The following is an 18,526-nucleotide window of genomic DNA, read 5'->3' as shown; positions in this document are numbered from 1 at the left end:
ATGGCGGGTTCTTTTTCTGCTTCGGCATGATTACGATAATCATGACATCCAAGAGTATGACTAGAGACCGTACATTAATAAATAAGTCAGAGCCATGAAGGTCACACTCCACTGCGCACACACACTCGAGTGGGAGGATAATGTTTGTCAATCGCCATGGGCCCTGCCCCACCTCCTTCCTTCTGGTTGCCAGGGTTACCTGGCCTGTTGTAGCCGAGGGAGCTTACAAACAGGTCATTATTAGATTTCACTATGAAAGGAGGAGGATGGGAGGACGCGCAGGAAGATGGGCAAGAAAGCCATCACCTCTGAATACCACCACGATAGTGGTTGCATTCATCACAAGGTTGGGAGCAACAGAGTTTGACTTTTACAATAATACGCCGCTATCAAATATAAATTAAAATAAAACATAACGATAAATCATATTCATTTCAGACAGCCAATCAATGCATCGATTGTTATTAACTGGCTGCGTGCCTTCCGCGTTGTGCGTTTGGCGGGAAATATTTGGCCGCAATACGGAAGTGGTATACTTTATAAAAGCTAGCTTGATGATAACGAGCAGGTGTTAAAAGGAAAGCAAAAAGTTGACTTTCACTTTCGTGACTGCCCGTCTTACAAGCTGGCGGAGGAGGAAGTGTGGGCCTTCCTGGAAAACAAAAGTGAACGCCGTCATATGCACGCGTCACCTTGTGCTTGTGTCAATGTCGAGTGCTCGTCTTTAATGCGTTTCGTGTTGCTAAAAATATAAGCGATAGCATAAGTTAGCATGAACCGCGATGGGAACATTCGAGCGAGCGAAGAGGAGACGCTCATGGACGAACACTTTGCCTCTGTCGGACTGCATCGGAAACGGGTCGCTAAGGACGGCTCGTGCTTGTTTCGTGCTGTGGCTGAACAGGTAAAAGAAAGGTGGCAAGTGACAATCTATTTCACTTTTTTTCCCATACAAAATGCAGTCAGCATCATTCAAAGAAACTCTATAAATTAGTTTTAAAATGTGTTGCTATGATACAATCCTCCTAAACTACGAATAAACTCCTGAAAAATGTGGGCAGTCATATTCAAATTTTCCCAGGGAGGCTTTACTGCAATATTAACATTTTCTTCGTTTCTCTGCCAAGAAAATAATAAGAAATCTATAAGGCCCTAGCTACAATCACTGGCATTTCAATTATATGTAAATTAGTCCCACATTGCGGGACTGGAACTTATAAAAGTTCTTATCAATATTGTACGCTTTGTTTAACCTGCTGCACTTCAGTCAGTTTTTAACCAGTGGAGAAAATGAGCAACACAGAAAAAGTGTCCTTATGTTACCAACTTAATATTTTTTAAGCTCATATGTATTTACTCTTCATGCATGCTCTCATTGTAGGTTCTTCACTGCCAAAGTCTTCATGCGCAAGTTCGGGCCCACTGTGTTCGCTTCCTGAGGCAGCACAGAGCGATATATGAGTCAGTGAGTGCACATTAAGCTTCCGCTAAACGCCTTGATGGTAATAAGAGGCACTTGGAGCGAGTTGGTTCATAGTCAGGTGTGGTCTTGATACATTTATCCTAATAGTAACTTGTGCATGTGCACAAGTTTGGGCACCTTACACACATTACATCAATGAGCCATGTTTATGTGCCGTTTGTCTCTCCGTTTTGGCTTAAGCAAGGTAGTTAACATGGCTGATGCTGCTTGATTATCTGGAGCTGTGTACTATGTTGTAGTATTTTTGCTTTGGGGCTGGCAATGATTCACCCTCTCCAAAAGGTGGTGCTGTGCTCAAAGATGCTGTTTTGTTGCTTTTTGTCTTCCACTCTGTGTTTTGGCCTTTTGTTGCTTTTGTTTTTGGTGCATTTCTTGTGTTCATGATGTCAAGAAGCTTGTGGATAAAAGTGTTGATGTAAATTTGGATTTGGTGACCTTTTGTTGAGGGCTGCAATTTTTCTTTTTACATGACACAATTGACACCTATTTGCTATTTAATCGTCTAGTGTTCTCATTTTTTACACCAACAAGAAAAATCTGTAGCTTTCAAATACAGTAGCATGACTTATTATTATTAATAATAATAATAATAATAATAATAATAATAATAATAATATATTAAAAATATATAATATTTAAACCACTTTTGAACATTAGCTCTGTGCTTAAACATTAATAAATAAATAAATATAGGGCATTAAAAAAACATGTTTGACTTTATTGTTTGCAGATGACACCATTTCAGGCCCAAACCCATTGGCAGGGCTTTAGTCTGCTCCACACAATTAGAGGATGGTGATCAGAGATGGCACATGCTTTTTTTTGTCTATTTTCTTGTACTTTTCTCTCCAACATTGTGGCCGGCAATTTTCTACCGTAAGCAGGTCATCGTCTGTTGTATTTATACAATGGTTATACTCGTGACATGGTTAAACTAAGTGATCAATACATGGTGGTTATACTCAAAACATGGTAAAATAAAGCTATTAAGAAGACACGATACACGAACGCCCGCCATACACATTTAAATTTGCATAACATATTTATTCAGCTAAGGGAGTTGCATAGCTTGGAAAAGCACCAGAAACAGATCCAAGCCCCGTTGAAAAAGCGTAATTGACAAGTACCGTATACTTGTCAATGGTGAATTTGTGTATTGATAACCGATTACTTGCCGATTAATCAATATAATTTTGACAACTTTGTAAATATAACATTTTCATTAAAATTTCATGAAATTAATGGCAATTTTCTATTCTTGTAATTTCTAGTTCCTGGTCGTAAAACGGCAACAACCATTGCCTTGAATCAAGGCCCTGGTATCGGTACTCACCCATCCCTAAAAAAATAATGACATATAAAATAACCCTCTAATAGTTGTTGGCACAAGTTACACAATCTTCACTCTGGGTGAACCCAAACTGGCACATGCTATAATTAGTAATAATAGACTTGACATTACGAGAGGTGCTTGTGTTGGTTGCCGCTTGACCTTTTGTATGTGTGTGTGTGTGTGTATGTAGTTCATTGAAGGGGATTTTGAAGCATACCTACTGCGACTTCAGGACCCGCAGGTGAGACCACATCATACTTGCAACGTAGCGCTGAACACCTGTTTGTATTCATCTCCGCTAATGTTAACATTGCATTTGATTTGATTTTTTTGCAGCAGTGGGCAGGCGAAGTGGAGATGAACGCGCTGGCCGTCATGTTCAAGTAAGCACCAGTATGTCTATCTGCACCAGTTTTGAGCTCATTAAACGTTTTGATGGTTTGTGTGCCTGTGAATAGGAGGGACTTTATGATTTTCCAAGAACCTGGCAAATCTCCAGTGGATATCACAGGCAATAAGTTCAAGGAGAAGGTCTGTGCCACACATGAGTAGAACATCAGTGGCTCTTTTACATGTCGTTTGCCATTCACTCCATGAACTGCTTCGTCTTTTCTCAAGATCGTGGCACACGCTTTCTGCTAGCCTACCGCAACACATACTCTGTTTATACCATACAAATACAGTATAGTACATACTCTGTTCCAGTGTCAGGTGCCCAAACCTGACTTTTTTTCCCCCCCCTCCTCCAGGTCCAGCTGTCTTTTCTGAACGGGAATCACTACGACTGTGTTTATCCCGTCAGCCATATAAAGAACGCTGCGCTCTGCCAGTGTGAGTCTCCGATATGGTCCATGTGCCATGGAAAGATGCTTGCGTTAGTTTCAAGGATGTACAAAAACGCCCTTTGTCCTCGCTAGAAGACGAATTAGTGCATGTGTAGGACTATCTGACTAGTGAAACTTTTTTTCTACTATTGTATGACGTTTGTCTACACCAGTAGGGAAATCGATCAAATGGCTTTACGAAAAGCGATTTTAACATTTGTTCAATATTTTTAATACCCATTTGAAGGTCGTCTAGTGCACGGAATCATCTTTCTTGTAAGGATAAAAAGCGCGGACTACTAGCCGTAGAATAAATGCTCAAATACAATAGTTTTCCCGAATGTGGTTTGCTGGAGTACAGGAAGACTTAACAGTTGACGCCTGTGTTTTGCGCTGCAGCCATCTTGTACGAGCTGCTGTACGCCGGCGTCTTCCTGGTGAGCCGGCACACCGTGGCTTCCTGTCAATCGAGCGGCCGAGCCTGCGAGCAGTTGAGCGACGACAACATGGCGGCTTGCGTCAGCAGTGACGATTCAGATCCGGACACGGGCAGCTCGTTCAGAAGCAACAACAGCAAGACAAGGGTAACTCCAAAGTTTTTTGTTTTGAACCTAAAATGGACAATAGCCTTTCCAGGTTAACTTAATTTGCCCTAACTTTTTGTACATAGCATATTATGCACAGTATTATCCCACGATGCGCTTTGTGTGAGTGCAGGGTCGGGGCCGCGGCCTTATTTTGCCAGAGAGTGTACGTCGTTCACTCAGTGAGAATCTGTACCGAAATGTTGCGTACAACCTGTGGCAGAAGTCCAAGAAGGGTGAGGCAGGTGCTCGAGTCGCCTCCCATGTAAATACGCACACACTAATTCAATCTAAATTCTTTCAGCACAATTAAAGATGGATTACTGCATGGCTGCGGGGATGCAGTACACTGTAGGCCAGCACTGTCAGGTCTTGCACACTTTTTAAACACCTGACTTTGGAAAATTTGCATACTTTTTTCTTTTGCGTATACACAGACTTATTGCTGCTCACTGATTGTAGGTGTGGCTGGATGGGAGTGAGCAGAGCTACAATGCCACCATTGAGGAAGTACCGCTGGGTGATGGCCTGGTGACAGTTTACACGGAAGAGAAAGGCCAGCTGTGCGTTACACATAATTGCAAATGTTATTATGCATGGGAGGGAGCAACTCACTTTTGCTATCACCAATGTACAATGGCCACCCATATACTCTTTACCTATTTGCAGGTGGGCGGAGGTTCAAATTGTTATTTAAAAAAAATAAAATAAAATGGTGGTGGTTGGCAACCTCCCGTTAAGGCAAAGCACCAAAAAAATCAGCTACACAACTGCTTGCTTCTCAAAACTTGTATGTCTAGTCACTTTGCATTTCAAGGCACCACTGTATAAGCACAGTCGCGCTAAAATCTGCACATGTGACTGCAGACGTGTTCCTCTGTGGAGCCTGCAGTCTGTGATGTCAGAGAGCCCAAGATGGAGCGACGTACCCCATCGCGAGAGGAGAGTTTGCAATGGACAGACGGGTAGTGGCACGTTCGACAATGTCAGATGTCAGATGATGATGTTGTAAAATGGGCTTTCCTCTCACGTGATGTCCATGTCAAGGGTGAGGTGTGCTTTGTCTTCCAGAGGGGGCTTGGGGCAGGGGCAATTCCTCCTCTGGTCACAGAGTGTACTACGTGCCGGGCCAAAGTGGACGTGAGCACCAGCAAAAGTCACGGCCACCGCATGAAGAGCTGAGACGGTACCGGTAAGTGCAGAGATTGACCTGCTTCATTTGATCACAACCTTGTTCCAAGTCTGTGTTGTTTTATCAGGAGGAACGCACCTGACACTTCGTCTTTTGGTCTGACTGAGAAGGAACGTTTGGCCAAAGAGGAGGAGCTGAAGAATGTGGCGCTGGCGGAGATCAGACTCAGGGATGAGCTCAGCTTTCCGGCTCTTGGGGTTAGGAATTCACGTATCGGTCGTTCTTTCCATTTTTTCCTCAGGGATGAATGAAATTTGTCTTCTTCAGAGTCCACTTGACGATGTCAGAATATTGTCTCCCTCTGCTGGGGAAAGACAGAAGAGCGCTGCTGGACCTCGTCAAAGTACTGATGCATCTCCCTCGCCTCCTCTTTCCATGAGCTCCATTGTCTTCTCCTCAAGTGTTCTCTCTCCCGCATCTGCGAGCATCCCAACTCCCACGTTCATAGCACCCATCGCCCCGTCTCCATTGGCCGCGAGGGCCTTTGTCCCCCATTTGTCCTCCCCCAGTCCTCCAGTATACATCCGCTCCTTGTCTTCATCACCGGTGTCTCCTCATCCACAAGTGACCGATGCCGTCCAACTTTCAGCTCAGAGGCCAAGTAAGATGCGGTGCCTCATTTATAGAATAGGGATAGGCTAATACCGCAAAACATTTTGTGAGTCGTGTACAATAAGAGTTGTCTGATGTCTTTTCAGATAAATGTCCAGATGCTGGAGACGCTGGGACTGTGTCAGTGCTTCACAACCAGAGCGATGCAAATATGGACCAAAGGGCTGCTCAAGAATTGACGGATCAACCGGCTGGTGTCAGCGGCAAAGAGTGGGATCCCTCTCACAGCCAGAACCATCAGGTCCAATTGGGACCTACTTCTTCTCCCCTCATGCACCCAACGCTCCAGAATCCCAGTGAGAATTCACCAGCTCATGAGGCTTTGCCTGGTCCTTCCTCTGGCTCCCCGCCGCTGTTGGCCAACACTCCCTTCCCACTCGGACACTCCCCAACCCTGCCTGGAGGCATCCTTGTGCACCACCTCTACCAGGACCCGCTGTACCCTGGCTTCCCCCAGGGAGAGAATGGCAATGTGCTCCCAACTCCGGAATTTTCTCTCCACGGTTTGGGAGAAGACCTCCCTCGGGGTGAGGAATGTCAAATGAAGTGTTGCAGCACATCATTTCATCCAGTCCGGTCCGCTTAATGATGATTTTCCTTCTACAGACGTAAACACCCTGAGGTTTTTCTTCAACTTGGGTGTGAAGGTAAAGCATCAACACCATGCATGTAGCATGTACACAGTCATGAACATACATAGGCTTTTTCAGCTGTTACATTATTCAAAATAAAATAAACTTCACATGGAGCTCATCAATAATATTAACTAGTACACTAGCCTAAATCGCATGCAATTGATCTTAAGTCAATAACCTCAACTTTTGACATTAACGCCCAATCAGGAATTGTAATGGCAAAGTACTTTTGATGGTGCATGAGGTTCATACAAGACTAGACAATTAAAAACGCAGATGTTAAAAACACACTCAATGACTTAAACCCAACAGTTATGTCAAGTTTGCTCAAAAGTAATACTTGGCCTAAAATAAAAATAAAACGGGGAATGGAGAATGCTACATGTGTATATACAATTTTCAGTCAAAAACAAATTTGTGAATGTTGTGCTTCAGGCATACACCTGGCCCTTCTACATGCCCTACCTGTACCTGCTGCCCCTCCAGCAGGCCCACATTATGCAGCCCCGTATCCAGCCAGCCCAGATCCCCCACTGCCCTCCCGATGGCCCCCTCCAGCCTTCATGTCCTTCCGCGGCAGTTCCCGCGCAATCAGTTGAGCCTGCTAACGGCTATGCCGATGCGTGGCCCGCACCCCACAGACCGGCGTACCAAGTGTTGCCGTGGCAACAGCATCCAGCGGCGGGATCTGGCACACAGACTCCACAGTGTGCCATGTTGCCATCATACCCGCAGGACCCCCACGCCAATGTGCTCCACAGAGGCTCTCTGCAAGCTTTTCCAGTCAGCACAGCGCACGCATATAATATGGGTACCAACATACTCGACAGTACTCACAAGTTAGTGATACAGTGGTGCCTTGAGATACAAGTGACTTGAATTATGAGAGGAGGCGGTGTTCGATATGAGCTGTTATTTGGCGGATTCTCATTTACAATATTATAGGGTGCTGTTTTCGGGTTGTGGGCAGAGGCACTGAAATTCAATGTATTGTTTTCAATTAAGTGATGTGTTTTGAGATATTAGCATGGTCTTGGAACAAATTAAATTAATCTCATAGCACCACTGCATTCTGCTTTTAGGTGAAATTTCAGGAAGAATCAAATGCACGGTAAACTTTCCTGGTTAATTAAACTTTGAAAAAGGCCAAATGAAGTTCACATGGGAAGGATCGAGTGCATTTTAGCTTCATCCTGGAATTTCACCTCAGTTCAATATTCTTTTATGGGCACTGTATTTTAATATTGTGTAGACGCACATCCTTTAAGTTACAAGATCCTTTTGTCTTCAGGGGTGGAGGGCATGAACATGTTGCTGCGGCCTGACATCACCCCAGCACTGGTACTGTATATCCTTGCATACCTCCTTTCGCCCCACACTGTCCTGTCTTTAGTTCTTTCTCTATTCTGTGTAGGTGTGGGCAGAAGAGTCAGGTTTTGGTGTTGGTATGGGAGGGCAGGCGGTTCATGAATCATGATTTTCATTTTGTCATTTACTTTACTTTTTCCAGGGGTAAATTCAGTTTTTCCCTCTCCCTCCGTAAATGGTTGAAACTTGGTTATTTAATGTGCTTTTATATATATATATATATATATATATTTTTTTTTTTTTATTATTATTTAATATTTTTGGCTGGCAGAACCACTTTTTTAAAATTATTATTATATTATCATAATTATTATTATTATTACTTTTTGCACACTAAAAATCATGGTACACAAATAACCACCTTAAATGGCTCTCCACCACAATAATGACCATCATTAAAATGCAGTAGCATAGTGCACTCTAAAAATAAAAAAAATGGACACTACTCAATTTTATTTTGAGTGTTTACACAAAATAAAATCTTGTTTTAGATACATTTTTTGAAGTTTGTTCTATATCTACTTCCAATAAGTTTCTGTATCCAGATGATTTTATCGTTTCCAGCCACTTGAAGAAAATAACTTTATTTTTATTTTAAGACCAAATCTTGTCAAAAACCAGACAGATTTATTTGTTCCTAAAAATATTTCATATTAACCACTGTAAAATTATCCACAGGTTGAACGTTAACACTGCACCTTAAAAATGGGAAAATAAAGAAAAAGTGTTGCACATAAGATAAAAAAAAAAAGTTTTCAAATTTAAGATTAAATTCAACTGTACTGTACTATAAAGTAGGGAGCAATTTTTCCACCTACCACCAGAGGGAGTCGGCATAACACTAGTGGCCACACTTTTAGAATCACTGTACAAAGTCATTTTTTCAAACGTTTTTGAGGGGAAGCAAAAACAACTAATTCAACAAACAAAATAATTTTAGCTAGCACATCGGTATTTAAAAAAGAGCTTGGGAGTTTAAACAATTAGGCTAATGAAAGGGTTCTCTTGTCACACCCATTTTTCGCTTCCTTTCTGATGGCACTTTGCCATCTATCTCAATTCACATAAAAATGCTCACTTGTAGTTCAAATGGACAAATGTATGCATGTTTCTTTTTCGGGAAGGGAAGAACAGTACCTTTGGCTCACATCCCTGCAGGAGGTCACATGGCACCTCTTTGTCATCAACCGTCAGTGGGCTGCAACACTGACGAGGCCGACGAGTCATCCGGTTCACAAGCGGCACCAAGCAGACACTACAGAGGAAGACGACCAGGCGGGCATGGAGGCTACAGGAAGAGACGTGGACGAGAACCTGGCAACTATTTCTGATGCACTTCATCCAATAAAGATGCCTAAACTGCATTTTTTTTTCTCTCGTGTCTTTATAATCCTCCAGGGATGGTGTTGGTTCTGCTTGTGATGATGATGATGGAAGCACTTCCTGATCAATGTTTTGCACCATTTGATTGGAATCTCAAGTCAGTCACTTTTCATTAATGTGTGTTATCTTGTGACATGTGGAGTGGAACAGATATGTAGGTATGGGAGTGCTGTTTCATGTCCAATGTAACTAAGCGCATGCAAATTCAACAGAGTCTAGTACAGTATTTTATTATTTACATATGTTATAGAGGAGAGCTTACAAATAACAATAACAAAGTTAACAAAAATGCAACATTGAAATTAAGTTTTGCTGCAGCCACCATTTTGGCGTGCATTCGCTCTGCCCCAACTGGTTGTGCAGCAACTATGCAAATCGGTCAGCTAGGAAAATTGACTTAATTATTTTAATGACCCTTGACGTAAATTGTGAAGTAACAATAAAATAAAAAATCTACTTCCTCATGAAGGCACCTATTTAAAGGTTGTCCATACGTAACCGGGCCTATGTAATTCCATGACTCTAGCCAATCAGAAGCGCGAAACCAAATGTCATTTACATGTCTACAGTATAGTGCACAATCGCAGCGTGGACGCTTAAAATACAGAATCTCATAATACATTTCTGAAAAAACAAGTCTGACAATGTCACAAATGTGTTTTCAACTGCCTTTGGAAACGCTACAGAGGAGGCACCTCTCCAAATTCATCCTCTGAATGGTTAGAGCAAAAGTTTTTACAGCCAAGTTTGACTAGCAAACCAGGTGTATAGCATTTGGCACACATTAATACATTTAACAATCCGCATCTGTGCTGATGATCATTTATTTCATTGGTATCATATCTTTTGTTTTTTGTTGTTGAGACAAGGTGAAAAAAAGATGCTTCACTAGCTTGTTTGTTGGTCGTTTTCTGTGACGCCTTCTGTGCTGCCTTCTGTGCTGTCTTCTCTGACGTGTTCTATGACCGTCTTGCTGTAGCTCACCGTTCTTAGCACGATGTCAGGGGGCAGTCCTCGTGACACCAGCTCCTTTTTAAGCTGCAGGACAAAAAAAACATCACTTAAACAGTGTGCATCGATGTGTTGTGTATATTAAGTGTTGATTGCATACCCGCGGTAAGGCGACATTTTGGATTTGGTCGAGGGGATGGAAACTTCGGCTCAGGAACGTGACATCCAGGCCAAAAAGCGCTAAAGACAAAAATCACTCAGCTGTCGTTGGTTGGTTTGGTAGATAAGTGGCAGTGGTGAGCCCTTTTTGTTCAATAAGATTTCAGCATGCATGTGATGCTGTCTAATCTGCACAGGGCCTTCAGAATCACTAGTGCAGGCTCATGAACTTCAACTAGAAGAGCAATGGTATTTCTTTAAACAATCAGAATTCAAATTTGCCAGCGAGCTTACCTACAATAACATCCTCTGATTGGTTAGTCAGAGTAAAACAGTTCAACTTGTTTTATCGCATTTTTTATTTTATTTTGGTGATCGGCCCGCCACTGCCACGTGGTGATGTCAAATCATTTATTGAAGTAACAGTAAGAGACTCGACTCACAGTGGTCAACCACCAGGATGACACAGCGCATCGGCGAGTGAAGTTCGCTGTGGGAGAGCAATATTCACATTAGCAAGTGTGCCAATGAACAATGAGCAAAAAAATAATAATACATACACATCTGTATTTAGAGTGGCTTGAACAACAAAGCAGAGGGCATGACGTTGGCCTGAATCCTGTTGATTCGGCGTCCATTCCAGAAGGAACTGGCCGCCGCCCAACGTGGTCTTCTTTATGCCGGCCGGCCCGCTGAACAGCACCTGTGTGAGCCTAACACACACACACACACACACACACATACAAACAACATTGACGATTAACAGAAGTGCCCAGCTCCGGATATTAGTTAAATATTGGTTGTATGGTTGTACATTGCTGCATATGATGTACAGTACATTTATAAAGTGTGATGCACCATTCAAAAATGTGGTAATGACTGTGTTTTTTTTTTAACCACTGGAATGTTATGAGGCAGTATACAGTTGAACAGATGATTATCTTTGTGTGGTTCAAGGTAGTCTACTAGTTACAAACATCTGACTGATGTCCATAAATGACATGAAATTACTTGCAATACTTAAAAGAAACACATACGTCGATTCCTGTGCATGTGCACGAATGGTAATCTCCAGGGTACGGTTTACAAAGGCGTATAGGTGTGCTCTGTCCTCAGGTGTAGGATACATGTACTTGGGTAGGAATACTCCCAAACTGCACGTCTCCACCGGTGGAATCACTGTAAATTTACACAGGGGGAAAGTTATAGTTACTGTAACAATGTAGATGAATAATATAAATAAAAGTCTTTAAAATGGGTTTTCTTTTATATATACAACTGTGAAAATTATTTTTACTTGCAGAGTCGGTACTTTTACCAGTCATTTATTTATTTCTATACTATACACAATATCTATAATTCTCCGTAATAAAGCGGTGTTTTCTTTTTTTTGCTGTTTTAAGCACCACAACTGGACAGAAGAGAGACCTGTTGTGAGCTTTGTTGGGACTATTTTGGAATATCCAACTCTGGCAAATTTCCATCACGCGTTTGCCAAGTTGTGAAGGCCGAACGGAAGCCAGGTAAGTTTACCAGTGCTTTTCCATTTTTAATGAATCAAATAAAACACCAACGTTGAAACTGATTTATTTTGTATAGCAACTGCCTCAGCCAATCATCTCTCTCACCATTGAGCTCAACTCGCCCCCTTTTTTTCTGTGTACTCAAGGCTTGGCCTATGTACGACTACTACTATTGCAAATACTATTGCTACTACTACTACCTTGGACATATGATTAGGTACGCCCAGGATTCTGGCCAACTAATTAGGTACGCCCAGGATTCTCGCCACTCCGCCCACCTAGGACGGCGGCCATCTTGGCCAATTGATTAGGTACACCAAGGATTGTCTCACACCCCGCCCACCCAGGGAAGCGGCCATCTTGGCCAGTTGATTAGGTACGCCCAGGATTCTCGCCACTCCGCCCGCCCAGGGCGGCGGCCGTCTTGGCCAATTGATTAGGTTCGCCCAGGATTCTCGCCACTCCGCCCGCCCAGGGCGGCGGCCGTCTTGGCCAATTGATTAGGTACGCCCAGGATTCTCGCCCCCTCGCACACCCAGGGCAGAGGCCATCTTAGCCATTTGACTACTACTAAAATCACTACAACTACAAGTACTACTGCTTCTACTACAAGTACTACTTACTAGTACTACTACTACTAGTACTACTACAAGTACTTGCTACTACTAAAAGTCCTACTACTACTATTGCTAAGTACTACATGCGTCTTTCCACCTTGCAAGAGTCAGCAGTCCCATTCAAAATTTCCGCGGCAATTTTTCTAGTTTTATAGTAAAGTAGCGGCCATGATTAGTGAACTTTATCTTACTTTACAATCATGTTATTGTTAGCGCTGCATGATATTATGGAGATCAGGGATTAGTGACAGGCGAACAGTACGTTTCTGTCGGGACTCAACTCTGGTTAGCTTAGCTTCACACAGTCTCATGGAGGCATAGTCAAAAGTAAAGACAGAAAACAGAAAGCGAGAGAGTGGCAGAAAAGACAAGAATAAAGAAAAGAAATGCAGCTGACGTGGCCAGATTTTTATGGCCACCTCTAAAAATACAAAATGATAACCCCAGTATTATGGATACCGTCCACGTTAAGCCTAAGCTTTTTTCTTTTCAGCTTTTTAAGACTTTTGCCACGGGAGACTGGGCTGTGACAAGGTGAGTCAAATCCAAACGTGCACGCTTTCTCACCCTTCAGAACAAACTGGACGGAGACGTAGCCGATGATGTCATCTTGTTTGAGAAATTCCCTGGACCCTCTGTTGTCAATTAGATTCAAGTCCTTGCGAATATGGTCCTCAATGCGTAGTTGGATGGCATACGTGCCCTCTGTTACCTCTGAGGAGGAGAACCTCACGGAGCAATCCTGCAAACAAGGAGCAGTCATCACAGAGCTGGGAATCAAGGAGGGTGTTGTTTTGTGGGGGTGGCGGTCACTTACAGTCCCAATTTGTACAAAAAAGGGATTGTTGTCAGGGAATTCAGGAACACATTCCACTTTATCTCCGTCTGGGTCAAAAGCGGGCAGATTCACGTAGGCTAAATCGCAGTTGGAGGGGACCCTTGGGGATTCATGCAAACGTTCTGTGAGGTGACAGTTGGTTGCCACGCTGCCCACACTTAAGTGTCAGGGTGGTAGTACCTGAAGACGGGAAGCATGGTGGTCCGGGGGGACAAATTTGGACGTCTGGTGTCGGACCTGATCCTCGGCTCCAGACGTGCCACGGCCAGCACATCTGTGACGTTATTGTTGACGTCGATCCACTGGATGCCGTCCAGACTGGAAGAGCAAGAATATACTTTCTTTTTTTGTGCATGATTTGGAGTTTTTGAGTGGATGTGGAATGGATAAAATCTGGAATGAGCTCATCAAAAGGGACAGTGCCGACTTTTGGAAAGAAGATAAGGTTGAATAAAGATGATTTGGAAATAGAGACAACTGAAGACCAGAGAGAGAAAGAGATATTCTTAAAAAAAACTGTTTTTTAATGTGAATCTGTATAATGCTCCTCCCAGTTGAAGTTAGAAGTACAAAAAAGTAAGTATATTTTATTTGTATAGCCCTTTTCAGAAGATTCAAAGTCAATTAAGAAAAATAAAACTGATTACCCAATATAGTATTTTTCCATAAAATGTAATGAAATAACAGGACATTTTCTATCCTAATGTTTCAGTTCTAGTTCCTGTTTGTAAAATGGCCACTAATATACTCGCCCACCCCCAAATATTCATCCATCCATTTTCTTAACCGCTTTTCCTCACAAGGGTCGCAGGGGGCGCTGGAGCCTATCCCAGCTGGCTTCGGGCAGTAGGTGGGGTACACTCTCATTTGATTGCCAGCCAATCGCAGGGCACACAGAGACAAACAGCCATACTCACAATCACACCTATGGACAATTTGGAGCGTTCAATTAACCTGCCATGCATGTCTTTGGAATGTGGGAGGAAACCGGAGTACCCGGAGAAAACCCACGCAAGCACGGGGAGAACATGCAAACTCCACCCAGGAAGGCCGAAGGCCGGACTCGATCTCACGTCCTCTGTACTGGGAGGCGGACGTGCTAACCAGTCAGCCACCGTGCCCCCCCCTAAATATTATTTATTAAAAAGTTTTAAGTACAATATTTTGGGGTGCAAAAAGACACATTACAAAACAATTTGTTGGGGTTTTGGGCAGGAATAATTTCTATTTATTTTCTGTTTTGAGTTGTGAGTGTGGTCTGGGACCAAATTAAACTCGTGTTTCAAGGGACCGCTGTATGTTTTTTTCCACTTTATTTTCTAATGGAGATAACACATTTTCCACAGATCATTCAAACAATTCTCTTTAACTCATTCACTGCCATTGACGGCTATAGACGTCAAAAATTAATTTGAACTATTTCTATTAGTTTAACATATTTTCCACTTTTTCCACACAAGAGTATGAAAACCTAGAAAAAAAGATTGTACATTTAGAACAGATATCAAATTTGTGATTAATCGTGAGTTAATTATTGAAGTAATGCAATTAATTACAATTAAAAAAATTAATCACCTGATGCGATTAAAAAAAAAGATGAGAAAAGATTATTAAAAATTAGGGGCGTCAGGCGGTTCAAAATTTAAATCGTAATTAATCGCATGACTTCACTAGTTAACTCACGATTAATCACAAATTTGATATCTGTTCTAAATGTGCAATAAAAAAATTATAGGTTTTCATACTCTTTTTAACAAAAGTGGAAAAAAATGTTAAACTAATAGAAATAGTTCAAATGAATTTTTGACGTCTATAGCCGTCAATGGCAGCGAATGAGTTAATAAGGCAATGGATGAATTTGAATCTGTCATATTGTCATTCTTAATATTTCCTGGTTCACATTTCTAGTTGTACTTCATTATTTGCCGCTAGAAGTGGTGAGGGAAAACTTTCAGATAAATCAAAAAAAGGAGAGTTGGAAGAAGACAACTAGTCGTAGAGAAACCCGATAAGCTCGAAGTGAAAGTGTGTGTGTGTGTGTGTGTGTGTGTGTGTGTGTGTGTGCAAGGCTCTGTAGACTCACCGCACTGAAAAATTATCGGGTTCGGAGTCGGTGTTGTTCACGTGCACGATCACCTCTACCTGACACCACTCTCCGCTATTCTCGTCCACCCTTTCCACCGACACCACGTTGACCGTGCAGGATTGCTGCCGACATTCCAACACGGTGAGGTTGCCGCACTCCTGGAAGCCCAACTTGTAGCGAACGATCGTCTGTGGAACATTAGGTTGTGATGGGAGCTGACATTCACAAAACACAAGCCGATGTATGCTTCAGGAAAGGAAGAGGGTACGTACCGTGGTATTAGAGGACATCAGTGGGTCGTAGATGATTGCTGTGCCCGTATAGTTAAACGCCTGGCAGCTGCAGGCCAGCAGCAACAAGACCAACAAAGAGCCATGCATGGTTGACGACTGGACCGAACTTGTGTAGCTCAGGACAAAAAGTCACAGATGAGCATTTGACATGAACGCCTGGTTGCAGTCTGACTTGTTCTCTTAGGGAAAATTGACGCGTCCCCATAATTGAACAGCAGAATGCAAGGTGAGGCATAGCAGGCTGCCATTACGCAATTAACTTCAGTGTGGGCGTGTGCCAGGTCAAAAATATTTTTGTGCAGTTGAGGAAGCATTTGTTCTCTCCTGCATTTTCACTGGCTTCCTGTAAGGTTCCGATCTTCCACACTTACTTGTGTGACGTGTCTTAAAAAAAGAAACAAGAAAAGTTGCACGCACCAGACAAAGGAAAAAGTTGTTTTCTGGGGTCACTCATTGGCGTGAGTTTGAGAACGGAACAGTGTTGATATCAATGTGACAACAGGTCTCATTGGGGTCAAAGGTGGGCAGCGTCACGTTCCTCTGGTAGTTGGCCTGACGCGATTTAAAAAAAAAGAAAAGATTATTAGAAATTAGTTTTCTTCATGAGTTAACAAATTTTATATCTGTTCTAAATGTTCAATAAAAAAATCTAGGTTTTCACACTTTGGTTAACAAAAGTGGAAAAAAATGTTAAACTAATAGAAATAGTTCAAATGAATATTTGACGTCTATAACCGTTAATGGCAGTGAATTAGTCTAGTCTAGTTTTGTGTGTTGACAAAATTATTCTTCTTTAGTTTTCATTGACGAAATTAACACTACTGGGGGGGATGCATTAACTTGATCTCGTCCACGGGTTCAAGTGTGTGATGCCATCATTGGTGGCATTGATCCGCTGGAGGCCATTCATTCTTCTCCTTTTTTTTGGGCGCACGACTTCATTTAAAGGTGGTCTAGACAGCCAGGCAACTTAACGGAGCACAAACCGTGAGGTCTGGCTAACATTATAATGTGATAGTACCTCGAAATGACATCCTTCGTCCACAAAGACTGAGACCACAGACTCTGTGCCACAGTACCCTGATTGGCTCGCTTAAGAGGCCGGGATGCATGCGTTTTGGTAACAGCCACCTGCGGAGCCATTGAGTGTTAAGAGCAGGCCTTTCAAGTGCCCCCCTTGCTGGTTTCCATGGCAACCATTCCCTCTCCCTACACTGCAGTAGAGTACCATACCCATAATCATTCAAGAGCGGTTCATAGGTCATCATTGTGCTCTGGAAGCTGAATGTCTGGTAGCCGCAGGCAAGTAAGAACAAGATTGAGCAGGTGCTGCCCCAGATGATGGGCGATGGACACACTAATAATAACAGGAGTGCCGCTGGTCTGGCCAGCTTCTTGAATTGCAGCAATCAATGTCCATGGGTGTGGCTTGGCATGAGGAAATGTGGATCACTGTGTGACTTTCCGTGTGTGTGCAACTGTGCATGTTTACATCTGCACGCCATTTTGAATGAATCACGGGCTCGCCCCCTTAACCATACGATATTCCGATGTGCTTGCGCAAGGTTGAAATTGATACTCAGGTCTAAAAAGTCCTGCGCTCCAATGGTTGCCAGACCAGTTCTTTGCTTACATGCAGATGTTTTGGAAAACTAACAAGAATGAGGAAGAAGCTGATGTGATAAAAAAAAACAATTTATAATCATTACAGACATTTATGTGTTTTCACGTGTTCACTTGGCTCCAAATAAAAATTTGAATCATCAATCACATCTTCCTGGTTGGTGAGTGGATAGAAATATAGTTAGAAAGAAAACTCGGTCGACCACATTCCAAAAGATTGCGTTGTGGCAACACACAACCAGACTTGCCCTAAGTCTATTTTTATGAGGTTGTTATAACAATTGTGTGACGACAAGGCTTAGTTGAAAGAAGCTGCAAACATAATGAATTAATTAGGGGCAGAACGTCGAGCTAATGGTTATTCAAGTTAAGGGTTTGAATATCTGCTTTGGTCTTTCTGTGTGGAGTTTGTATATTGTTCCGGTGCTTACATATGTTTTCTCGGGGAACTCCAGTTTCATAGCACATTCCAATTGGCAAGAAGACATTTGTCAAGGAAGAGACATCTGTGGTTTTCATTCATCAGCAGAGCTTTTTTCACTCCTCCCACATGTCAGAAATGTAGTAATTTGATGACTCCCACCATACAAGCTGTTATGTAACTGTGGGACTAATTGTAATATTTGCTAAAACAGAGACGTCATTTTAGCAAAAGTGAGCCAAGTTGTCAGCTACTATCCTATTCTTTGTCATTTAGTAAAACAGCCTCAGTTTTAGTTTTGACCATACACTAGATGGCCACAAAGTTCCTCTCTACTGTTTTCAGCCCTCATCTGAGGAGAGTGGAAAATGTATATGATTGCTGATATTAATTTATTATGATAATTCAGGAAAATGAACAAGAGAAATCTACTAGTCTTTACAATTTAAGCCTCGTTTATCTTTACGGTAATAAGCACCTCCAACAAGACTCTCAAAGAATGGTGGATTACAACACGTACATTTGTAGGCAAATAATGTTTTTCAAAATCCTCTGGTAAAAACAAAGTAAGAATGCTTTTTCAGAGATTACCGTATTACCC

The 18,526-nt window shown here is 42.4% G+C and overlaps 2 protein-coding genes across 6 annotated transcripts; one reads left to right on the top strand and one right to left on the bottom strand.

Moving 5' to 3' along the window:
• The first annotated feature begins 249 nt into the window (after positions 1-249).
• otud4 (OTU deubiquitinase 4) lies at positions 250-9,395 on the top strand. 3 transcript variants are annotated; one of them, XM_077544765.1, is made up of 19 exons: positions 250-346; positions 1,382-1,465; positions 3,007-3,057; positions 3,153-3,199; positions 3,275-3,347; positions 3,566-3,647; positions 4,040-4,224; positions 4,358-4,460; positions 4,529-4,593; positions 4,687-4,787; positions 5,092-5,189; positions 5,296-5,416; positions 5,484-5,613; positions 5,684-6,017; positions 6,115-6,555; positions 6,635-6,675; positions 7,099-7,474; positions 7,955-8,004; positions 9,156-9,395. In XM_077544765.1, exons 1-19 carry the CDS (start codon positions 287-289, stop codon positions 9,360-9,362), a joined length of 2,649 nt encoding a protein of 882 aa, XP_077400891.1. In that variant the 5' UTR covers positions 250-286; the 3' UTR covers positions 9,363-9,395. The 3 variants fall into 3 exon arrangements, with proteins under 3 accessions (XP_077400891.1, XP_077400892.1, XP_077400890.1); XM_077544766.1 differs by lacking the exon at positions 250-346 and adding an exon at positions 501-904 and having other exon boundaries at positions 9,161-9,395; XM_077544764.1 differs by lacking the exon at positions 250-346 and adding an exon at positions 501-904.
• Positions 9,396-9,628: 233 nt separating this feature from the next.
• On the bottom strand, positions 9,629-17,973 carry LOC144035231 (uncharacterized). 3 transcript variants are annotated; one of them, XM_077544769.1, is made up of 11 exons: positions 16,903-16,931; positions 15,861-16,433; positions 15,586-15,776; positions 13,683-13,820; positions 13,482-13,602; positions 13,232-13,406; positions 11,562-11,703; positions 11,085-11,237; positions 10,968-11,014; positions 10,526-10,605; positions 9,629-10,452 (listed from the first exon to the last, which is right to left on the bottom strand). In XM_077544769.1, exons 2-11 carry the CDS (start codon positions 15,966-15,968, stop codon positions 10,303-10,305), a joined length of 1,305 nt encoding a protein of 434 aa, XP_077400895.1. In that variant the 5' UTR covers positions 15,969-16,433; positions 16,903-16,931; the 3' UTR covers positions 9,629-10,302. The 3 variants fall into 3 exon arrangements, with proteins under 3 accessions (XP_077400895.1, XP_077400893.1, XP_077400894.1); XM_077544767.1 differs by lacking the exon at positions 16,903-16,931 and adding an exon at positions 17,936-17,973 and having other exon boundaries at positions 13,232-13,602; XM_077544768.1 differs by having other exon boundaries at positions 13,232-13,602; positions 16,903-16,936.
• Between the last annotated feature and the right edge of the window lie 553 nt (positions 17,974-18,526).

The sequence above is a fragment of the Vanacampus margaritifer genome, chromosome 15 (genome assembly GCF_051991255.1).
Source record: "Vanacampus margaritifer isolate UIUO_Vmar chromosome 15, RoL_Vmar_1.0, whole genome shotgun sequence".
NCBI lineage: Eukaryota > Metazoa > Chordata > Actinopteri > Syngnathiformes > Syngnathidae > Vanacampus > Vanacampus margaritifer.
Note: the sequence above shows the minus strand (reverse complement) of the source record. Positions and strands in the feature narration are given on the sequence as shown.

What these genes read in the sequence shown, in the direction of transcription:
- otud4 (XM_077544764.1), top strand. Translation starts at nt 773, where the DNA reads ATGAACCGCGATGGGAACATTCGAGCGAGCGAAGAGGAGACGCTCATG. An exon ending in GCGCTGGCCGTCATGTTCAA is followed by an intron (nt 3,200 to 3,274) that starts GTAAGCACCAGT and finishes GCCTGTGAATAG; the next exon opens with GAGGGACTTTATGATTTTCC. An exon ending in GCAATAAGTTCAAGGAGAAG is followed by an intron (nt 3,348 to 3,565) that starts GTCTGTGCCACA and finishes CCCCTCCTCCAG; the next exon opens with GTCCAGCTGTCTTTTCTGAA.
- LOC144035231 (XM_077544767.1), bottom strand. Translation starts at nt 15,968, where the DNA reads ATGCATGGCTCTTTGTTGGTCTTGTTGCTGCTGGCCTGCAGCTGCCAG. An exon ending in TGATGTCCTCTAATACCACG is followed by an intron (nt 15,777 to 15,860) that starts GTACGTACCCTC and finishes AATGTTCCACAG; the next exon opens with ACGATCGTTCGCTACAAGTT. An exon ending in AAAATGTCGCCTTACCGCGG is followed by an intron (nt 10,453 to 10,525) that starts GTATGCAATCAA and finishes TTTGTCCTGCAG; the next exon opens with CTTAAAAAGGAGCTGGTGTC.